The 22926-nt window shown below is 49.5% G+C and overlaps 1 protein-coding gene across 1 annotated transcript in view; it reads left to right on the forward strand.

Annotated features, from left to right (window-relative positions):
- Window positions 1-18565: 18565 nt before the first annotated feature.
- The window catches only part of Pard6g (par-6 family cell polarity regulator gamma), a 56858-nt gene continuing 52497 nt past the window's right edge, over window positions 18566-22926 (forward strand). Inside the window, exon 1 of the mRNA XM_076837092.2 lies at window positions 18566-18788. Coding sequence (XP_076693207.1) covers window positions 18717-18788 — 72 coding nt within the window. The 5' untranslated portion in view covers window positions 18566-18716. The remainder of the gene's footprint in view (window positions 18789-22926) is intronic.

Below are 22926 nucleotides of genomic sequence, written 5' to 3' on the forward strand. Positions count from 1 at the left end.
GTAAGTGGTATAGAGCATGGTGGCTATGCACACAGGACTACTCTGCTTTCAATGTGCAAAGTCACAGAGAAACATGAGTGGATAACAGAAAATGGCTTAAGAACAGTGGGAATCAGCAGTTTTGCACAGGTAGCTCTGGGAGATGTTATTTACTGTAGTTTATGTGCAGTTAAGACAAAATTTTTTGTTAAAAAAGGGTTAATTTTGTGCTTTAGAAAGTGTGAAAGCTGCCAGTGAACACTGTTCCCCTCTATCAGGAGAAGTAACTGAAATTAGTGAGGCACTTGCAGAAAACCCAGGGCTTGTGAACAAACCTTGTTATGGCTGGCCGAGAAAGATGACAAGTGACCTTTCAGAACTAGATGACTTAATGAGTAGAGAGGCATTTGAGAAATATGTGAAATCTATTGAGGTATGAAAATAGCACCCTAAATAAACTCATGTGAAATAGCTTCAGTACAGTTGTCATAAGTTAGTGGGGGAGAGAATATTTAAAAAGAAACAACTCTCAACACTGCTACTAGGGAAGATACTCCCTTAACTTCCCAAAAATTGCAGATAAATACAACAATATGAATCCTTTTTACAATTCCTTATGATTTTATAGTAGGCTTTAGGCTCTGGTATTCAGAATTCATGACATTGATCTATGATTAAAACTACTTCTAAAATTATGTAATCCAAGGACAATCTTGTTATAAGCCTTTATACTATTGTAACTTGTTGACAACCATCCCTGGATTGGGGTCAAGATACTTAATGATCTTCCCTTTGAAAAAAATTTGGGAGTAAAAAAACGTGTTTGTCATACAGTGTCAGAAGAACAATCCTGTCCTAATTTTATAATAGGCTGCATTGCTGCTATTATTTTTATACACTGAAGCAATAGATTTGCAGCAAAATAAAATATTCAATTTCAAAAACAACAAAAAGCAAAAAGAGGCTGGGGCTGAGAGGAAGCAAGCTCCTTATTTTCACCCTCATTCCATTCTTTCTTTCTTTTTTTCTTTTTTTTTTTTTTTTGGTGGGGGGTGGTACCAGGGATTGAACTCAGAGACACTCAACCACTGAGCACTGAGCCACAACCCCAGCCCTTTTTTGTATTTTATTTACAGACAGAGTCTCACTGAGTTGCTTAGTGCTCTCTATTTCTGAGGCTGATTTTGAACTCACAATCCCCCTACCTCATCCTCCCAAGCCACTGGAATTACAGGCATGCACCACTGTGTCCAGCCCATTCTTTCCTTTCTTTAAAGGCTGAATGAAATAAATTTGACTTTTCCTTCTCTTTCCTTTTCTTTCTCTTCCTTCTTCCATGACCTTTAATTCCTCTCAGCCTTTTTTTCTCCACATGTCCCAGCTGTGTTCCCCAAGGATGAGCCAGAACACCTGCACTTAGGTCAAACCCCAGCCTTGGATTCTGGAATCATGGGTATCACAGACTGCCACACCTATCTCTTTCTGATTTGGGAGGTCTGAATTATCTTCCAAATTGTTCCTCCAGATCCCATAAGAGCCGTCTCTTTGAATATTTGACTGTCCACTTGAACATGTTTTGATGTTTCTTCCAACACCAACGAGAGTAAACATCTCAGCTAGAAAACAATTTCATGTTACTAGCATCCCATACATGTTTTTGTTCTGACTGACCTTGTTTCTTTGGTTGTCACTCACTCCTTTGCTCATTCACTTTTTATATCACAGTTCTGGGAATACAATCTTGTGCTTCAACACTCCAGGGAAAGCCTCCAGCACTCAACTCTGCTCCAGCTCCAGGAAGTGAGCGGTTGGAGCTACAGAAGGCTTTGTGTTCCCATAAATGTGGTCCCAGGGAATACAGCTGAGCATCCATTGCATGTAATTAATGCATCTTAAGTCCTCCTTCCTTTTCTTTCCATGTAACTTACCTACTGATAATAGTAGGCAATTAATACTGCACAATCTTCCAGTCTGGGTTAGGTTTGGTTAGGTTTTCCTTGCAGTGCCTGGATTTGAACCCAGACCTTCACACATGCTCATCACCCCTCCACCACTGAGCTAGAACTCCATCCATTAGATTATTCTTTTAACAGACACAAATACAATATTTACACTTAAAGTAATTTTGGGTTTTAATACATCCACTTTTCAATCAGTATTTTTCAAGTACTTTAACACTAAAACAAAAGTGAGCCATAACCAGGCACAGTGGTGCATGCCTGTAATCACAGAGGCTCAGGAGGTTGAGACAAGAGGATCTCAAGTTCAAAGCCAGCCTCAGCAAAAGCGAGGTGCTAAGTAACTCAGTGAGACCCTGTCTCTGAATAAAATACAAAACTCAGTGGTTGAGTGCCCCTGAGTTCAATCCCTAGTAACAACAACAACAACAACAAAAAATGAGCCATTATAACATGAATAAAAACAAGAAATGAGATGTGCATTAGCTCTTCCCTCAGGCCCTAATGTGGCTTCAGATGCTGGGCCCTCCTTGCACCATCCTGAGGTTGTATCTGTATTTCCCCTTTCTGTCCTAGGATTTCTCCCCAGAACACCCCCAATCCCAGCAAAACACTTGACATGCTATGTTGGCAAGTGGCCAAAGCCTCAATAAAAGATACTTTTGTAAAAATAAGTCTGACTAAAATGTTACCAGGGAAAGTAAAGAATGTAGCAGGGCTGCTTCCTCAGCACACAGGGCAGCAGCGGAGAAGGAAGCTCTGGTCCTCACCATGGACACTGCCACCAAGCATCCCAGGCCATGGTGTCTTCCCAGGAGGGTCACAAGGAGAAGGAAGCTATGACCCTCTGGATGCCATCATGCTTTTCAGATGTCCCCAGGCCATGGCCTATCCCAGGTGAGTCACTAGGATAAGGAAGCTCTGATCCTCACTGTAGCCATGGCCCCCAAGTGTCCCCAGCAAGGGTATCTGCCAGGTGGATCCTGAGGATTAGGAATCTCTGGTCCTCAATGTAGGAGGTGTCCTCCCAGTGTCCCCAGCAGCAGCATCTCCCAGGGTGGGCCCAGAGGAGAAGAAACACTCCCCCCACAAGCATCCCCAGGCTTCCCCAACTGTGGGGTCTTCCCAGGTGGGTCCCAGGAGAAGGAAGCTCACTGTAAACACAGGGATCGTCACAGGAATAGGAGAGAGTGACCCTGTGTGCCCCCTGCTGGTCTATGTGGACAGCACAGGACACTAGGCACTCCTTGTTTAACCACGGCTAAGCGCCCCCTCATGGCAAGACTGGTAAAACTCTGAAATTTGTTCTAATTACTCCAGAACATCAAACAGAAATAGAGCATACCATCCCACTCTTGATCTGAATGGGTGGAAATAACAAAAAGCAAAGTAAATAGCCACTGGGGGAAAAGTCCTTTGATTTCCTATATTTTATAAATAATGTATAGGAGTTTTGAAGTTTAAAAACTAAAATAAGAAAAAAAATTGGGAGGGTGAGTACTGTGGATTGAACTCAGGGGCACTCAACCACTGAGCCACATTCCCAGCCCTATTTTGTATTTTATTTAGAGGCAGGGATCACTGAGTTGCTTGGTGCCTTGCTGTTGCTGAGTCTGGCTTTGAATTCTCAATCCTCCCATCTCAGCCTCCCAGCCACTGGGATTACAGGCAAGTGCCACTGTGCCCAGATAAAGCATTACCATTTACATTAGCACCCCCCAAAATTAAAGTCCTTAACTAAAAATCTTAAAATAGGGCTGGGAATGTGGCTCAAGTGGTAGCACGCTCGCCTGGCATGTGTGCGGCCCAGGTTCAATCCTCAGCACCACATACAAACAAAGATGTTGTGTCTGCCGAAAAAACTGAAAAATAAATTTAAAAAAATTCTCTCTCTCTCTCAAAAAAAATCTTAAAATACAAATGTACTTTCAGAAAACCTTGAACACAATTGAAAGAAAACAAATTTAATATAAATGAGTGCAGACATCCCTTGCTCGGGATTGGCAGACTAATGTAGTGAAGATAAAGTTCTCTCAAACTTGTTCTAAGCTTTTTTTTTTTTTTTTTTTGGAGGGGGGGAAAGGTCTATTTAGTTCTACTGCACATCTGTGATCTGTTTACTCAGTTTTTTGCTATTGAACTTCTGGAGTATCTTATTTATGCTGGATAACAACCCCATGCCAGATCTATACATTATGAATTTTCTTCTTCCATTCTGTAGGTTGTCTCTGCACTCTGAGGAGTGTTCCTTGCTGTGGAATCAGCCTGTTCTTTGCATCTGTACAGCACATAGCAGAAGCTTGAAAACAAATCTGACATTTTCTTGGACTTTTTAATTTGCAGTAGTGTGTTCACATGGGTGCCCATCCACAAGGAAGTCACCAGATCACAGTATGCACCCTGGCCTGCGTAAAGGGGTATGTGGAGGAAATGAGCATCCTGTTCCCCACAAAGCTGATTCCACATGGGTGGCATTTGTACCACATCAGTTGCCTCATCTGGGGAGTTCCACTTAGTACTCAAAGGACGGAGATGTAAACTTACTTTCTCAAGCAAATGCAATTTAAAGCAGCTGTTCTCCAATCCTTCTGGCTAGCTGTCCTCTCTGGAACAGGCTGCTGTGTGCTTGGATCATGCACAACCATCTCTGATTGTTCCTTAGGATGCTGGGGGTCTCACATCAACCTACACATGCTTTTCTACTCTGCATCATTCAAAATCAAGAAGATAGTTCCCAAGTCTGTCAATTCACACCCGTATTAAATTCCTCAGGAAAATGGTGATGTTGACCTAGAAAATGAGGTCGTTTCTTTACATATTGCTATGATTTTAGCAGTTGTTGGGGTTTGCACACTCTGCCATCTGAGCGACTTTCTCGGTGTCCAGAGGCTGCAGAGGTGTTATCTGTTGTTCCAATTTAACTTTTCCCTTCATTTTCATTGAGACATAGTGGCCCTGAGGTTAGCAACTGTAGCTCCAACTCACCAAAATCCTGCAGGTGTCCTCCGGGTGAGCAGAGTGTCCCTGCCTCCCGGGGACTGGTGGCTGCGCTGTGGGAGTGGAGCAGAACAGGTGAGCGCCTCCTGGGCTGGGGAGTCTGGAGGAGAAAGAGCAGAGCCACGGTGCACGGAAGCCTGGCCCACAGTTTCCACTGCAGGATAAACCAAGCACCTTTCAGAAACCCACAGCCTGACTCCTGTCTGCCAGGTATCTCCTATGGACGACACAAACAGGGGGCCTTTCTGGCAGCAGAGCGTGGAGACCCGGGACCCCTGAAGCCGCACCTGGGAAGGTTGCATAAAGTTAATTCAGGATGCTGGAGCGGGAGAAAGGGCTGCGTTCCAGGTCGTGATTTCTGAGTTCTAAATCCGCTGCACCCTGGCCCAAACCTGTGCGGTTTGGCTATGTGACTTAACACCTCTGAGCTGTAGTTCCCCACCTGCGCCAGGCGGTGGCAGTGCAGGCCTGCTTTTCGCCAGACTGGCGGCTAGGAGCTGGTGCTTTCAGGGTTGGAAAGTTCTCTGGGGCTCTGCAGCACTGCCACCCTCTGGGCATGAATCCTGCTCCCCTCGCCACAGCTCTGTATTCAGCTTGTACTCACGCTTCATGACACTGCAGCCATGAAGTAATTCCACATAGGTACTCGCCCATACTTCAATACACCCCACATTGTTTGGAGAACCATGCAGTAAATGCCCTCATTTGCGGGGCTGGGATGTGGCTCAGTGACTGAGCGCTTGCCTCATACATGTGAGGCCCTGGGTTCAATCCTCAGCACCACATAAAAAGAAAATAAAAATTAAAAATAAAAACAAAATGCCCTCATTTGCTATTCCCCTTTTCAAGACTTAAACCTTTCTTTCAAGCTTTGGATCTGAGATTTCTCAGTGTCCGATGCAGGTGAGTTTGGTTTTACCCTCATCTAAGACTGGGCCCTGCAATATGGTGGGGCTGGAAGCTGAAAGGCATGACATGGTGTTTGCACATGATGTTGAGGCTGGGACTGCAGCAAAGTTATGTCTAGGAATAGTGACTGAGTCTGAAGCAAAATGTAAGGAGTTTTGAGAGCTGTTGAGTAAACACCCAGGCCCTGCCTCTCTGATTTTGAGTCTGAATTATACCAATTAACAGGTGGGATGGGAGCTACTTCTACATAGCATACATGAAAGCAATTCATAGGAGAAAGGAAGAAAGGAAGACTGCAGAAGGCATCCTACACTTGGCTGGGCTCTGGGCACTGCTCTGACCTGTGGCTCTTCCCCATGGGACACTAAGCCCCACCTCCTTACTGCCAGGAGGTTCCCTGTCCTACAGACACCAGGTGGTCCTCATCTTGGACACAAGAGTTTTCCACCAAGGCCTTCTGGATTCAGCAGAAGTTCAGTGTCTAGCCCAATGGATGCTACTGGAAAGAGCAGGCAGCTGCCAAAGGGGGATGTGAAAGGCTGGCCAAGGGGAAGTAAATGCAGGTTTGCCCTTGCACAGAAATGGGCTTTCACTGAAATGGGCTTTCAGTGGACACACTTTGTGCAATAAAGTGGCTAACTCTGAGATAAACAAGATTGATAAGCATTTAGCCAAACTAACCAAAATGAAAAGAGAGAAGACTTACATTAATAAAATTAGAGATGAAAATGGAGAAATCACGGACATTACAGAAATTCAGCAGACATTAGGGACTATATTGAAAACTTATATTCCAATAAATTGTAAAACCTAGAAGAAATAGACACATACAACCTGCTAAAACTGAATCAAGAGGACATAGAAAACCTAAACAGACCAATAACTAGGAATGATATATAGAAACCATAAAAAATGCCTTCCCCTAGAAGTATGGCACTTGCATAAAAACAGACACATAGGGCTGGGATATAACCCAGTTGGTAGAGTGCTTGCCTTGCATGCACAAAGCCCTGGGTTCAATCCCCAGCAACCCTGCCCCCCCCCCACACACGACACATATAGTACAGAGTAGAAGACACAGAGACAAACCCACACCTACACTCATCTGATCCTTCACAAAGGTGTCAAAAACATACATGGGAAAAAAAGAGCCTTTAAATAAATAGTGCTGGGAAAACTGGCTATCTGTATGTACAAGAATGAAACTAGACCCTTATCTCTCACCCTGCACAAAAATCAACTGAAAGATTAAAGATTAGACCATAAACCACCTCCTAGAAGAAAGTATAGGGTCAACACTCCAGCTTATAGGCACAAGCATCAACTTTCTCAATAAAATCCCTAAAGATCAAAAAGTAATGTCAAGTGTTGATAAATGGGATGTATCAAATTAAAAACCTGCTCAGCAAAAAAAAAAAAAAAAATGTGAAGAGAGAATATACAGAATAGAAGAAAATCTTTGCTAGCTACTCTTCAGACAGAGGATTAATATCTAGACTATATAAAGACATTAAAAACCACCAAAAAACAAACAATAAATAAATGGGTAAATGAATTAAACAGACACTTCTTAAAAGAAGAAATAAAAATAGCCAACAAATACATAAGAAAGTGTTCAACATCATTAGTAATTAGAGAAATTCAAATCAAAATCACACTGAGATTTCATCTCACCCCAGTCAGAATGGCAGTCATCAAGAATACAAATAACAATAAATTCTGGAGAGGATGGGAGAAGAAAAAGAACTTTTACACTGCTGGTGAGACTAAATTAGTACAACCACTGTGGAAATCAGTGTGGGGCTCCTCAAAGGAGTAGGTGTGAATCCAGCACACGACCCAGCTGGACCACGCCTCAGAATTTAGCCTAAAGAATTAAAGTCAGCGTACTAAAGCAGTATTTGCACACCCAAGTTTACAGTGGAGTTTTATTCAGCCATAAAGAAAAATAAAATTATGCCATTTGCAGGAAAATGGATAGAACTTGAGACCAGTATGTCAAGCAAAATAAAGCCAAACTCAGAAAGTTAAAGGTGGTATGTTTATCTGGTATGTGAAAGCTAAAGATGAAAAAGGAAAAGAGAGGTGGGAGAGCTCATGAAAAGAAAAGGAAGATCAGTAGAATAGAAAAAGGGACAGAGGTAAGGAGGAGGGGAGGGAAAGGGGAAATACTGGGAATGATGTTGGCCAATAGTGATATTGTACACATGTGCAAATATATAACAACAAATACCACCATTATGTACAACTATAATGCACCCATAAAAAAAAGTGGGAGAATAAAAGTGTTTTAGACTTAAACTGTGCAGTAAACTGTGTTGCAAGAAGCACTGGCCTAAAGAAAGCCGTGTGCAGCGATGTCCTTCAGGTGGGTGGCCGAGACCCCATGTTGGCCTTCTTGGTTTCATTTAGCATTTCCAGTTTGAGGCTCAGCCCTCCTCTCAGGCCTTTTCAACAGGAGTTTAGAGTTAGACAGCAGGAGGATTTGGGTCTGGAAGTGAGTTCTTTCTTAGAACCATGGGGCTGGGGCTACAACAAGCATGTGGCAAAGTTTGAGCAGCAGAGCAGCACTGGACTTACTGTACCAGGAGGCCCCAGCCAACTGTGAAGGAGAGGAGGGGACCTGCAGGGTCCTGCAGGGTGGGATCATGGGTGGAGAGGTAGGAAGGGGGAAGGTGGGTACAGGCAAGTGGGTTTCACGGTGTTCACAGCTGGAGGTCAGATGTTCCAGCTGTGTGACCTTGAGAAGTTAACTAACCTTTCAGAGTTTCAGTCTCTCATTTATAAAGTGGCCTTAGAATTTATTCATTCCTACATGGAGTAATTAAATGAGAAGTGGAGATTTTAAACACCCACAAGCATGAACATCACTTCCGCTTTCTTCACACCTTTTCACTTGTTCCTCAAAGATTCCAATTCGATGGGTCCAGAAACACTGCCTGCAGAAGGTGCCCACAGTCCTCAGGCTGGGTCCTCGGACCACACCTTGGGTGGTGCTGTTCCTGAGGAAGGAGCAGGAGTTGAGGCATTGACCGAGGAGCAGAGCTATCCCAGTTCTTCAAGGCAGCTCTGGGGGTGCCCCACATCACAGAACGAGGCCGTAGTGCACACAGAGCAGTCCACAGGCAGAGCCCTGGGTGGGTGTCGGGACAGCACTTCATGCTGAGTGTTGCATATCTCTGGCAGGGGTCTGTGTGGCACATGACGTCTGCTGGGTGGAGGGGATGTTGGGGACACTCAGGGTCTTTCACTTTGGAGACACAGGGAGGGAGGTGGAAGGCTGGGCTGCAGTCCTTAGGTGCTGGGTCAAGAGACTTGGCTTCCCTAGAAGCAGCAAGAAGCCACAGAGCACATAAGAAGAGGGTGGCCAGACCATGCTGATGGCGTGTGAGGGAGGAGCAGGAGGGTGGGCAGCCAGGTGACAGCCAGGGAGAGCTCCTGAGAGGAGGTGAGGTGGAACCGGACCTGAGGGCCATCTAGGAGGAAGATCAGGGGCCTGGAGGGGAGGCGGGGTGGGAAAGAGCAGGAGCGGTGACCCTGTGTGTCTCTGCAGAGGCAGGCCAGGGCAGCAGGTGTATGTGGAAAGTGAGGCCTGACCTCAGGCCTTTACAAAGTACTGACCCTGTTTGATCATGGAGCTCCTGGGATCTCAGAGGAGAGGCCTGGGAGGAGGTGAAGTTCCCATGTTGGAACCCTTGGTGACCAGGTGCCACCAAGGCAGGGTAAGGAGCAGGAAGGGTGTGGTGCATTGATAGGATTCCAGGTCACATCCATCTCCAGGAGGTGGGAGCACATGGAGCCAGGAGATAGAGCAGGCTAGGAGGAGAGGTGGGAGGTGGCAGCCGGCTGGGCCAGAGAAAACAAGGAGGCCTGGAAGAGCCTCCTGGATGCCCCTAGGAGACCCCACCTCAGTGGGTCCATGGGGCAGGAGTCACTGACCAAAGCCCTGGCTCTAGCTGGAGGCATTTTGGTAATGTGGGAGCAGAAGCCAGTTGGCTCTGCTTAGGAGAAATGGGGAGTGGAAAGGGAACCAGGAGCCCTTCTGTGAGACAAGCATGGGAAGGACAGAGAGTTTAGGCCATGGGGAACACAGAGCACAAGACCAGGAAAGGGGCCTTTGGGGTGAGGAGCAGCTGTCTGTGCTGCTCACTTCTCAGGCATGTTATACCTAGAGCGAGAAACCAGAGAAGTGGAGGGAGAATCTTGGGAGGAGGAGGATGCCCCAGATGCTTTTGCTTATATTCTGAATGTGTGCTACGGGGTTGTAGACCAAAACCAGAGATACCTGGGTGATGCTTGCCTATCAGCTCCCCACCTGGCCACAGCCTTGCAGCTCCCACTGACCAGCAAGCAGGCTCTGCACTGCAACCATGGAGCCTCACACTAGTCCAGAGGCATCCAGGAGAGCCCCACTGTTGGAAATGCACAGATGCAAACAATGGTTTCCACATGGTTCTGGAATGTGGGGAATGCAGTCTGCTGTGGCTGAGAGATGCAAGGGAGATGCTTCAGAGTCCTTGGTTGGGAAGTTTCCTGAGGCTCCAACATGGCTTCACCAAAAAGATAGAAAGACCACTTTGAGCAGGTGCAGAGGAAAACCTGGAGAGAAGAAATGTGCCTTTGGATGAGACTCGTGGTAGTGGGATGAGAAAGCCTCACTGTGCCAATTTCAACTTAAATAGTGTCATTTGGTATAAATTCCTGGACCAGAGGGTAGACTCCAGGGCCCCAAAAGCAATGCTGAAGACCAGGGAAGGAAACTTCAATGTGGCTGTGTTGGGAAGGCACCGTGAAGGCAGGTGCCTCAGCCATGTCTCTGGGGTGCTGAGGCGAGCCTTAGGAGGAAGAACTGAGCCTTGGTAACACTGTGGTCTTGTGGATAGTTCTCTAGTGCTGGGTCCAGAGAAGTCTTTCTCTTTGAGGGCTCAATTCAGTTCCTATGAGATGATGGCTCCTGCTGAGGGTAGAATGCAGTCTCATTATGGGGTCAATTTCTGGAGGTATAAGATGAGGACTGAAGACTTCTAAATGTCACTCCTCTCTGAAACAAGAGGCTGCAAGTCTCTGTACTTCTGGCCTCTGTTCTGGAGGGGATGAGAGAGGTTAGTAAACTTTTGTGCTGCTCATTTTTAGAGGAATAGCTCTTAAATGTGTAACATGTCTCCCTGCAGAGCCAAGTAGGGACCTGAGGACAGATGCAGACTGAGACAGACTTGTGGACACCTGCTGCCAGTGAAGAGTCAGTGCTTTTAGTACAGGCAGTCCTTCCAGGTGGCTGATCCAGCGTCTGCTGCCCCATCCTGGGAGCACTCGGCATGGGCCCAGGGTTCCTGACGCTCTCCTATTATCCACACTTGGGTCTGGAGGTTTGATCATGGAGCTCCTGTGATCTCAGAGGAGAATCCTTGGTGGAAATACAGTCAGCAACAGATTTTCTACCTAAGAGTCTTGGTGACAATGTATTTAATAAGTGGTTGGCAGAAGTGACTCTTTGAAACATTCCTGTCACTGAAGATACACCCCACCCACAAATACACTCCATGTACTTGGGGCAGATCAAGAGGCTCTGGAATGCACTATACACTTTCCACAGTGGCAGGAGGTTTTCAGAGAGACAGCTCAGTCCCTTGCCTCTACCCTGGAGCAGGAACTGGGAGGGACATGGCTCAGGGCAGGCGCCACCCAGCTCACGTCCCATGTTGCCCTCCTGAGATGACCTCACTGTGTCTGCTCCTTGCCTTTGATTTTAAATAATCACCATTAGGACCAGCTTGTGGCTAAAAAGGAGAAATGATTCTTTCCTGGGAATTAGCCACTAATTTTGTTGCCTAGACCTTTGACCCGTATGACATCCACTTAACCTGGTTAGGTAGTAATGTCAGACGGCACCACTTCCACAGAACAACCTCCATAAGGAAGCACCCTGAATCCTAGAACCCCTCACTCCAGGTCATGTCCTTCACTGAGGCTGGGGGCACAAGCAGAGACACACCACCTGCCCTTCAGCTCTGCGGGGATCCTGAGCCCACTGTTCTAGGACAACTCAGAATCCACATGCACCTACCAGCAGAGCAGGCTGTGAGCCTAGTGTGAGGTCAGAGACAGAAAACAAATGAGCATAGTGTGGCCAGTGGAGCTGTTGGGATAACTTAGGTCCAGGACACCTGCTGCCCAGTGAACTCTAACAGGTTCAGTGGGGTCAGCCAGAAGGTGGGAGGCAGGAAGCCCTTTGGACAAGGGGTTGAGCATGGGAAGAGAACGGCCATGGTAGGGACACTGACAGGATGAGACATGATGGGGGTCAGGGAGAACATCAGCACCTGGGGCTCGTGAAGGCCACTCCTGACCTTGCATCCTCCCTGTGTGAGGGACCAGAGCTGGGGCCCACTTGGGGCACACCTGTGGGGCACACACATAGTCTTTGCCACCTGCCACCCCACCCTCTGTGCTCTTGCCCACCTCAAGCCTTGCCAGTGCCAGGACATAAGGGATGACAGCATCCTTCCAGCTGTGACCCCCAGGGTGTGCCCAGCTCACTCTGATGGAGACAAGGTGCAGCCGCAGGGGATCTGAACTGAATTCTCTGGGCACTCCACCTTAGGACTCTACCCCTGAAATGGATACTTTATGTTCAAAATTTCAGCTCACTTTTGTTGCTTTAAAGAACACATTTTCTTAGGAGACTTTTACACCAAAGTATCATCTTCAAAGAGAAAGCTCAATATGAAATTTCTCTAAGCACAATTTCATTTTAAATACATAGATATGTCTTGTGTTGTTTATATTTCTTTGAAGTGCGGAAGATCCCCAGGGCACAGCAGAGCCTGCAATTTATTAATTGTTGGTTTCACAGCAGGCTGACTTTTCCTGCATAGGGTCTCCAGGGTCAAGGACCAAAATGAAGGCAGTGCAGGTCTGCACTCTTTAGATGTCTATAGAAGTCTTCAAGCTCAGGTCCTTACAGGAAGCTAAAGGCCAGGGTGACTACTGGATGACAGGAGGTGGAAGTGGGAAGCAAATAGCCAGAAAGAAAGTACACATCAACACTTTGAAAGGTTCCCTGAGCAACCACATCCGAGATGCTGAGTGAGGGCAGACTCTGTCCCTCCAAGAGCAGGAGCTCTGTGCAGAGCAGGAGCAGTCAGCCAGGGATGCACCTGCCGAGCAGCTGTGGAACCAGCTCCCATCCTGAGCTCCCCGTTACACATCAGCACCGTGTTAATTTGCATGTTCCCTGTGAGTTGGGCAGTGGGTTAAGGACTTGAGTGGCTACCCTGGCTCCTATTTAGGGGTGAAAATGTGGGACTCAGAGGAGCAGCTGGGTATAGCACCTGATGCCTCCTGCTCTGTCCATGCTCACAAGCTGGAACCACTGGACCTGAAACCTCCTGCTCCTGGTCCTGCCAGGCCTGTCTCGCCTTCTCCTGTGTTAACTCCATTCCTGACCTCCTCAGCATAACAACAGTCCTGGAGAACTTTGCCCGAAGTGCTTGAGAGTGTGGCACTGATAAATGAAAGGTGACATCTGATCCCATGGTGCAGTAGCAGCAGAAACATGGGCACCTCTAAGCTTGGAAAGCACTTGACATCCATCCCCCTGGGAGGAGGCACTGGCATTTCACAGGTGAGGACACCAAGGCAGAGCGTGAGTGGAGCAGGACCCAGCCCAGGGTGGTGGGTGCTGCATGCTGCACACGGACCCCAAAGTCAGCTGAAGCCCCTCCAGGTCCTGGGGGGAATGCCGTATCCACAGAGACATCACTCAGCAAACAGACTCTGCACTAATCCACCCAGGCAAATTACTCCAAATTAACCAAAAAGGACTCCTGACAGGTGTCTTCCAGGCTGGCAATCCATGAAAATCTGCAGCCAGGAGAGGACTGAGGAGAAGAGGAGGCTGCCGTTAGTGGAGAGGGGAGATGGGAAGGGCTTCAGTGGGGGAAGGTGGCACCTCACTGTATGGGTGCACTCATAACCTCTGGAACCCTCTCCGCACCATGCACAGATGCCCAGCTCTGCCTGTGACCAAGTCCAAAGCAGCAGCATAACCCTGCAGCCAACAGATAAAGAAGCTTTTACCCGGTCAAACAGATGAAAGTCTAACGTGGGCATTTCCTCTGGCAGAGCTGTTGCTCCAGGGAGTGTGCCCACTTCACCCCTGTGGGTGCCTGGATTTGAAGTATTAAAGATGCAACACTTATTTTTACCTGAAATAGTCTGAGGTTCAAACAGAACTCTCCCTGGCTGTGTCGTCTCGCTGTTGCTGGCGTCTACCGTTTCACATTCACAGATCCTGCCTGTGGCCCTCCAAGTCAAGGTGATAGCCAGGGCTGGAAGGCATGCTAAGACCCTGGTGCTATAACCTCCGGTGGCATGGCCTTGAGTTGACCTCCTAAAGCCTGTTTCCCTGGTAAAACGGGTCGGTAACTGTAGGCTGGCAGTAGGTACGTACAATAGAGTACTAGCTGACTACACCATACCAGGCTTTCAATAAACAGAATCTTGGGAATTCTGTGTCTTTATAGCTTCAATTGCAATTTTTATTTCAGGATTGGTCCCTGTTGGGCCTCAGATGTAAAGCCTACTCTCAAAACACACAGGCAGGCCAAGCACAGTGGCCAGGCACCAGTGTTACGCCTGTCCACAGACAGCCTCCTTAAGATGCTTCTGTATTTCCTCTGCATTGAGTCACTGAGGTTAAGCTGTGGAAATCAAATGCCTGCATCACCCTCTCTGGCACATGCCACACCCACAAGGACTTGGCTGAAGGGGTCATTTTGGACATGAGCAGATGAGGCCCCTAGAAGCATGCCATCGTCCTCCCTGTTCCAGGGTAGCAGCCTCTAGTTATGTAGACAGGGTGGATCTTACAGCCACACACCTCCATCACGGCACTGCAGTTTCGGGTGGCTTGATTTTAGGCACACACTCAGCAGGCCTTTTTAAATACAGAGGACATAGGAAAGGTGTGGAAATCCCTTGTATCCTACCCAAGAGATAACTATGTTAGCTAGGTGGATTTCCTCAGTTTGGCATTGAGGTGGCTCCAGGTGGGTGACATGCATACGCCACTCCACTGCTAGCAGAGTGCAGAAGGCCCTTACACCTGACTGAGCTGGCAGACAGCCCACCTCCTGGGGCAGGAAGGGATGGGCAGGGACCAGACTTCTGGCAGTAGCCACACACACGGCGATGGCCGACCCCTCTTTGGGAGCTGTCCTGGGCATTCTCACCTCTTCAGCAGCACTGGCCTCCCCCAGCCAGCAGCCCACCCTCTTTGACTATGGACGTGCCCCTGGGGGAACCCCTGGGGGCTATGTCCCCCTGTTAAGATGCAGCATGCCCAGGAAGTTTCCGCCACTGCTGCACCTCACAGGGCCGCCTCCTGCTCAGACCTCCTGACCTGACACCCAGCCTTCACCATAGGTAGTCCACTGGACTCTGCTGCCTAGGGGCCCAACCCTTCGGCTGGTAATTCTGTTACCAGGGATCCTAAACACAATTTCTCTTTGTGTTTTGTTATCTGAAAAGTGAAAAGCATAGTGAATTGCCAACCTCCTTTCTTTCTGACCTATGTGTTTGGGATTTTGAAGTCTCCTACAAATTTCATTTTGGATACTAACAACCCAAAGCATGCATTCTGCAGGTCTGTGCTCAGTTGGCAGCACTTTCGTTTTGTTTTGTTTGGGTACCAGGGATTGAACCCAGGGGCACTCAACCACTGAGCTGCATCCCCAGCCCTATTTTGTATTTTATTTAGAGACAGGGTCTCACTGAGTTGCTTAGTGCCTTGCTTTTGCTGAGGTTGGCTTTAAACTCACCATCCTCCTGCCTCAGCCTCCCTAGCCACTGGGATTATAGGCATATGCCACTGCACCTGACTCAGCAGTTTGTTTTTGAGTTGGGATCTCACTGTGTTGCCCAGGCTGGCCTCAAACTCCTGGGCTCAAGCCACCCTCCTGACTCAGCCTCCCTGATGCTGGGACTACAAGCATATACTGTTCCAAAGGCATGAGAAATATGTGTATTTAATGGCCTAATAATTCAACACACCTGGCTTTGGTCACTACCAAAGACTGATTCTTTGAAACAATGGCTTGAGGAAGAGTAAGCCTGACTTGTCCCTATTTTCTTCCCCACTTTCTGACTGAGACCAGCCCACCAACAATTCCTCCTGAGGCTTCCATGACCCCTCAGCTGTGCAGAAGGACAGGCTCTCAGGCCAGGACCCATGGGACATTTGCCTTTATCTCTGAGGCCAGAATGTGAAAACGCTTCCTGCTGAAGGCTCTGAGCCTTGTGCCAGTCCACACCCAACCTGATGTCAGGCTTAGGCCCAGGGAACCCTGCTTAGGCCCAGCTAGAAATCCAGTGGCTTCCTCGTCCTCTTGCTGTTTCTTAGGCCAGCCAAGTCCTGGGGGCAGCAGTGATGAAGGTACAGCCCCTCTAGAACGTCCTGTGCTCACGAGGCCGAGGACCTCATCCACAGAGCTCTGATTCAGCAGGTCTGGGTGGTGCCCTGCTGAGGAGCCCCGGGAGAGTGTCAGCCTGGGACCACACTCTGAGACCTAGGGTTCCCACAGGATTCCAGAGAATGCTGCACCCCATCTGGTGGTCAAGGCCAGCCTGAGGGCACTTACACCCCTCCTTCCCACGGAAGGGCTGCTTGTAACCCAGAGCCCAGACCTGCAATTTCCCTCCTTCCCTCCCCACTCCCAGAATGCTGTCCACGGCTCCACTTCGGAAATGTCTGGGTCGGAGCTCCTCCCCTCACGATGCTCCTCGCCTCTCCCACCCATAAACAAGGTTTCCCTGGACAGGGCAGCATGTGATCATGGAAGCCTGACTCTGGAGAAGTCCAAAGACTGCATTCAGTTTTCAGAAGTTCCCCAGGCTGCTGTGGAGTGTGGCTCCCTGGCACTGTTCTCAGCTTGCTCGCCCCACATGTGTCTGTTTGGGAGTCCATCTACAAATCTGACCCTCTGCCGAGTCTGGTGCCTCTCTCAGGGGAGGGATTGTGACTCTGAGCCTTTATGGCCTAGCATTAGCCCCCTGGCCTGTAACAAGATAAATATGTAACAAAAGTAAATGAAAATTAAATTTGGGGAAATGAAGGTTGGCAATCTGTTCCAAAGGCATAGGAAATACGTGTATTTAATGGCCTAATAATTCAATTTTTAGATGTTGATTTTCAATAAATGATACAAAACTAAGCAAATTTGGGAAACAGGGCATTATATAAAATCTAAGCATTGGAAACATCTTAAATATTCAGCAAAAATAGAATGATCATAAATCAAGCCTATGACATGAAGTTTTAAATTGTGTTTTTTGTTTGATTTGGTTTAGTTTGGTACCAGGGATTGAACTCAGGGGCACTCTACCACTCAGCCACATCCTCAGCCCTATTTTGTATTTTATTTAGAGACAGGGTCTCACTGAGTTGTTTAGCACCTCGAAATTGCTGAGGGTGGCTTTGAACTCACAATCCTCCTGTCTCAGCTTCCAGACCGGTTGGGATTACAAGTTAAAATGTGTTTTCTAAAAACACAATGAAAACGTTAATCATGCAACAAGCAGTGACAAAAGCAGGTTGCAAAACTGGACAAACAGCATGGTCACATTTCACGACATATGAATACACATGCAGAGAGGTGGAGGGCACCTACAGCACCCAGGTTTCAGGTGAGTGGAGTCCCACCACGTTTCGCCTCCTTGGATACACCATGTTTCTCGCGCAATGAGGTTATGGCAACATCATAATTATGTAACTTGCAAATTACAAAAATTGGGAGAACACAACAGTCTTTTTTTTATTGTTTGCTTGGCTTTACGGCTGAGCCACATCCCCAGCCCTTTTTCTTATTTTGAATTAGGGTCTGCTAAATTGTCCAGGCTGGCCTGGAACTTGCGGTCCCGCCTGAGGTCTCTGGATAGCTGGGAGTACAGGCCTGCACCGTCGAGCCCGGTTGACAACAGTGTTTTTAAAACCCCGTTACTTATCTTTCTGACTTCTTCACGAATGGCTCAAGAGTCAGGCTATATCTTGGTTTCTTTCACCTCTTTCCGATGCTTATTAACAAGTCCTTAGGAACGTCGCTAATAATCGGTGCCACCTTTCTCCACATTTCTTCCTTTTTTATATTAGCTGCCTTCAAGTCTCCCTCTCATCAGGGGGGCGTTCTTACCTGTTTCTGTCCCTTTCCATTTGGCCTGAGCTTGACTGCGCCTTTGGAGTTCGCCCCCCTGAAGGACCTTCTCCACCTGCAGCCTGGCAGTTAGTGCGGGCAGGTGATGCCCAACGAGATCAGGTCTCCGCAGGTTCTCCCCAGCACCCTTAGGAATAATTACCCAAGACGGCGGCAAGTGAGCTCCTTTCCCAGGCCTCCTTTGGAGGCAAACAAAACGAGTTCCTCCACCCGCCTCCCGCCCCGCAGGTCGGTGGTGCTTCTATTCCCAGGCTCCGGGAAGGCAGCGAAAGAAACTTGACGTTACTGTGAACAGCAGCCGGGTGGGGGCGTAGCCGGGTGCTCCCGGGCTAGGGAAGACGGGGAGGTAGGGAGGCAGGGTGCAAATGGGGCTTGGGGAGACAGGGAGGTGGAGAGGTGGGGCGTGGGGAGACGAGGAGGCGGGGCGTGGGGAGGCGGGGCGGCGCGCACCAGCGTCCCCGCGCTCCTCCCGCGCGCGGCCCCTGGAGTCCCGGAGGCGCGCGGCCAGGCCAGCTCCGGCCCGCGGCACACCAGGCAACCCGTGGCCCCAGCGAGCGCGGGCCGGGGCCGGAGCCGGGGCCGACGGCTGGGGGCGTCGCCCCCAAGAGTCTTTCTGCGGCCCCTGAGCTTTGAGGGCGAAACGAGACTGATCGGGGCCGAAACCATGAACCGGAGTTTTCACAAGTCTCAGACCCTGCGCTTCTACGACTGCAGCGCGGTGGAAGTCAAGAGCAAGGTAAGCCCAGGAGGGCTGCCCGACGATCTGCACCCCTCCCCTGGCCAACGATCGGGCTCCCCGCGGAGGGGGACCGGAGCGGTGTGGGAGGCGACCGGCGCCAACTTTCGAGCTCCCGCACCGCGCGCCACTGGGCGCTGGGTTCGTGGGATGTGCATGGGGGACCCCGGCCCCTCTTCCCGCCCCCTGCACAGACACAAAGCCTGGCAGCCCCAGGAGGGTCTTGTTGGGACGGAGGGCTGTCGGACAGTCCGGGCACGCTCCAGACCCGCTCCCCGAGAGCTGCTCTTTTGTTACACGGTAAGAGGCGACCCGGGCGCGCCACACGTTAGGGGAGGGCGGCGTTTCCGGGGCGAACTGGGGGACGGGACTGTGCGGATTCCGGGCTGTGGAGGGCCGGGGAGGGACCCTGCTGTGCCGCCTCCGGGACTGCGAAGAAGCCTGGTTACCAGCGAGGAGGCTGGTCGCTGGCTACAGGGGCAGGGCCCGGCTCGCCACCCAACCTGGCTCCGTGTACCAGATTCCCTGGCCCCGGTCGTGCCCCTAGCCCCCACCCCTGGGGCACGCCCCTGGCCGAGATCCAGCCACCCCCACCCCCAAACGTGCCCCCCACTCAGACACCTCACCCGGGAGTGCCCCCAACTCAGTTCAGACCCCAAGTCTGAGGCGGGCCCCTGGCCCATACATCCTCACCTCGGTGGGCGCTCAGACCTTGACCCGCTACAGGACGCGCATCCGTCCCGGGCCAGACCCAGACCCCCACCCTGGGCGCGCCCCAGCTCCTGATGCCTGCGCCAGGCTGAGCGTGCCCTAACTTGCGGGCGCAGGGTGCGTGTCTGGGTAATTGGTTGATAGGATCTGGCGCTTCTGCCCTTTGCGGGGGCGTCTTCTTCTCAGCAGACTCTTTTGTCTGGGAGGGTCTCTGTGGTGGACGCAGGGGGCAGAGGAGGAGCTGCAGTTACTCATGGCCCTGTGGGAGAGGGGCCCTTCATCCTTTTGCTGACTGCTGACTGAGATCTGAGCGGCCGCTCACCCTTTCTGGCTGCGTACCCTTTCTGGGTGAAGTGAGGTGGAAGCTGCCAGAGTGGTGGGAAAGGGGCCGGGCCACCAGCTCTGTGTTCATCTTGGGCACAGGACCAGTGTTTTCTCTGGGCTCAGGGGAGGCGAGTCCCACCCTAGACTACAGGTGGCCCAAAGGATCCATCGGTGTAGGATTTCCAGGGCCCTCACAGGGGTTCGTGGGGGACCTAGCAAGGGGCATGGCCACATCCCGGAGTTGCCGGATTTCCTTTCCTCTTGGGAAGACACAGTCATTTTTGGAATTCCTGCCCTTTCCCCAAATGCTAATTCGGTAATCCCTATCCATGCCCATCTTCTCTGGTCCAAACCCATAGATCCGGTGTGCGATCCATGGGTGGTGAAGGAAGGACCCGCAGTAGCAGAGGGAGTTTGAAGAATCTGCCCTATTGAGCTCTGTACAGTAGCCACTAAGCCCCTAGTGTTTGGGGTTTCTTGTTTTGAGATCATTGTAGTTCACCATCAGTTGTGAGAGAAAATAGACCCCAAGACTCTTCCCCTGCCTCCCCCAAAGCTGACATCTTATGTGACCATGTGGCCTGTGCCAACTGTGGGTATCAGCACGGTGCTGAGTGCTCACTTGTGTGGCCACAGCTCAGTCAGGTACAGGCCTTTCATCACAGGACCTCTCCTGCTGCCTGTTGTGCAGTGCCTACTTCCATCTCAGTGAGTTGGTCAGTGTGGGACACTGTTCTGCAGTCAGTAGCTCTGTGAGGTGCCTTTTCAGAGGGAGCAAGGCCCTAGGACAGATCTGGAGGTGCTCTCACTGGTCCTACCCTGCAGTCTGGCACTGGGCCTGTCCAGGGGTGTTAGTCTGCCTGCCTCTTCCAGCCCTGCTCAGTAGAGAGGTGCTGCCCCATGCCCCACAGGAAACTCAAGTTCAAGAGCAGTGAGTGTCATGGCCGGAGTTTGGACTTGGCAGTCCTCAGGAGGCCTCATGGACCCGGGCCCCCTGAAGTAGCTGTCATATCTCCTCCTGTCACACAGCCTGACTTGCTGCTTGTCAGAGGGTCCACATGGCTCTTCCTTCTGCACACGCCCTCCCACAGGTACTTACTGTGGAGTCTCCTCTGCAGAGAGTGACTGTTGTCACCATATAGGAGTCAGAACTTCATGCAACCTGGACGGAGCACCACAGAGCCTGGCAGTCAGAGAGCTGAGTGGACCTGGGTTCCGCCACCTGCTACCTTTGGGGCTTTCAGACAAGTCATTTAACCTTTCCCAGCTTCAGTTGTCTTGTGTAAAGTGAGCATCATATCTGATTTGCTTACTTTCCAAGATGGAGAGAGTCAATGAATCTGAGAGCAATCTAAGACTGAGCAGAGCCCACCATGGCAAGAGCTCATTTCTGTGGATCAGGATCCTCTGGCATTTCGAGATCTGGGCTGAAAAGTTCTTCAGGCCCTCTCATGTCTAAAATATATTGATTCAACCAATCTCTCACTCAGATTACTTTCAGTTTTTTTTTTTTTCCATAGTAAAACAGTGTTTTTAAATCTTCACATAAAGGAGAGAGAGAGTGTGTGTGTGTGTGTGTGTGTGTGTGTGTGTGAAGATTATTGGTTCTGTTAAGTCAGTGCAGGGCTCTTATTGTTTGTTTAGGACAAACCCCTAGAAGTAAAATTACTTGGAAGAAAGGTATGCACATTTGTGGGCCTTTCTGTGTGTGTGTGTGTTTGTGTGATGCTGGGATCAAACCTGAGGCCTCTGTCATGCTAAGTAAGCACTTGGTATGCACATTTCTAAGGCTAATAAATATTGCCAAATGTTCTGGGCACTCATTTCTGCCAGTCTCTATGCTGTTTGATATCTGTCCATCCATCTCTCTCTCCTCTCCTTCTCCCAGTGCTGGGCATTTTCTCATACCTTCCAGACTATATAAATAAACCATGTCCCATTGTTTGAATTTGATTTCTTGAGTGATTAGTGATTTGAAGGTTTTCACATGTATTGGCTATTTATATACCTATTTTTAATTTTCTGCTCTTGTCCTGTATCATTTTTCCTATCAGTAGTCTTTTTGAGTTATGAGAGCTGCTAGTACAGCTGGTGCTGAGTGGAGCTGGTGTCCTATCATTAGAGGGGCCTTGCCCTCGGCACTAGCCCTGTACTGCCAAAGGGTGGGAATAAGCTGGCACAAGCTGATCCTGTGCTGGCTGGCCAGTCTGCTGGGCACATCTGGGCACAGTGCATTATATTAGCATGTCTCCTCTGATCCCCAAGATATTATCGCTAGCTGATCTCATTGGCCACCATGGTGCTTCAGGGGCACACCCTTCCTTCTGAGATGAGACATGGGGTGAGATGGAGCCCAGGCCAGACTCCCTATTGAGTGGCTGGGGACTTGCCTTCCGTGGGCCAGTTGAGAACTGCCTGGACACGGTTTGACTCATCTGTGTGTCAGTTACACCCTCTTAAGACTCTGGTTTGCTGTACTGTGCACGTATGTGTTCAAACAGGTTCAGGGACTTGATCTGGGAAGTGGCATCCAGAGGAGACTTGTCAGGAACCCAGGTAGCACGTCAGTCTGGGGGCATGGTGGCATCAGTGTACCCAGAAGGCTGCCCACCTCTTGTGGGTAGGATCTGGAGTGGTAAAGCATTCTGACAGCCTTCCTGGGGCACCACACCTGGGCAGGGGGTCAAGCCCTTTCCTAGGACCAAGGGCACTTCAGATACAGGGCGGAGTCCTCTCAATTTTATGGAAGGGGAGAGTGATGGCGGCAGAACTGCTGGGTGGTTGGGTTTGTCCAGTTGGCTGTTTCCATGTCAAATCCATGTCTACTGGCTCCCCAGTTCCTCTTGGCAAATTTTAGTTGTACATGAACCTGGGAGCCCAAGGAGGTGCTGTCTCCTTTACAGCTCATCACCCCACCCCACCCCTGCCAGCCTCTTCCCAGCGCACACCAGGGCCCTTCTTTGCAGCTGCCCCTGAACACTGTCTACAGTTCAGAGGTTACGTTCTAGAACAATTCTTTTTTTTAAATATTTATTCTTAAATTTTAGGTAGACACTATCTTTATTTTACATTTATGTGGTGCTGAGGATTGAACCCAGTGCCT

This window comes from Callospermophilus lateralis, chromosome 17, assembly GCF_048772815.1.
Source record: "Callospermophilus lateralis isolate mCalLat2 chromosome 17, mCalLat2.hap1, whole genome shotgun sequence".
NCBI classification, from domain to species: Eukaryota; Metazoa; Chordata; class Mammalia; order Rodentia; family Sciuridae; genus Callospermophilus; species Callospermophilus lateralis.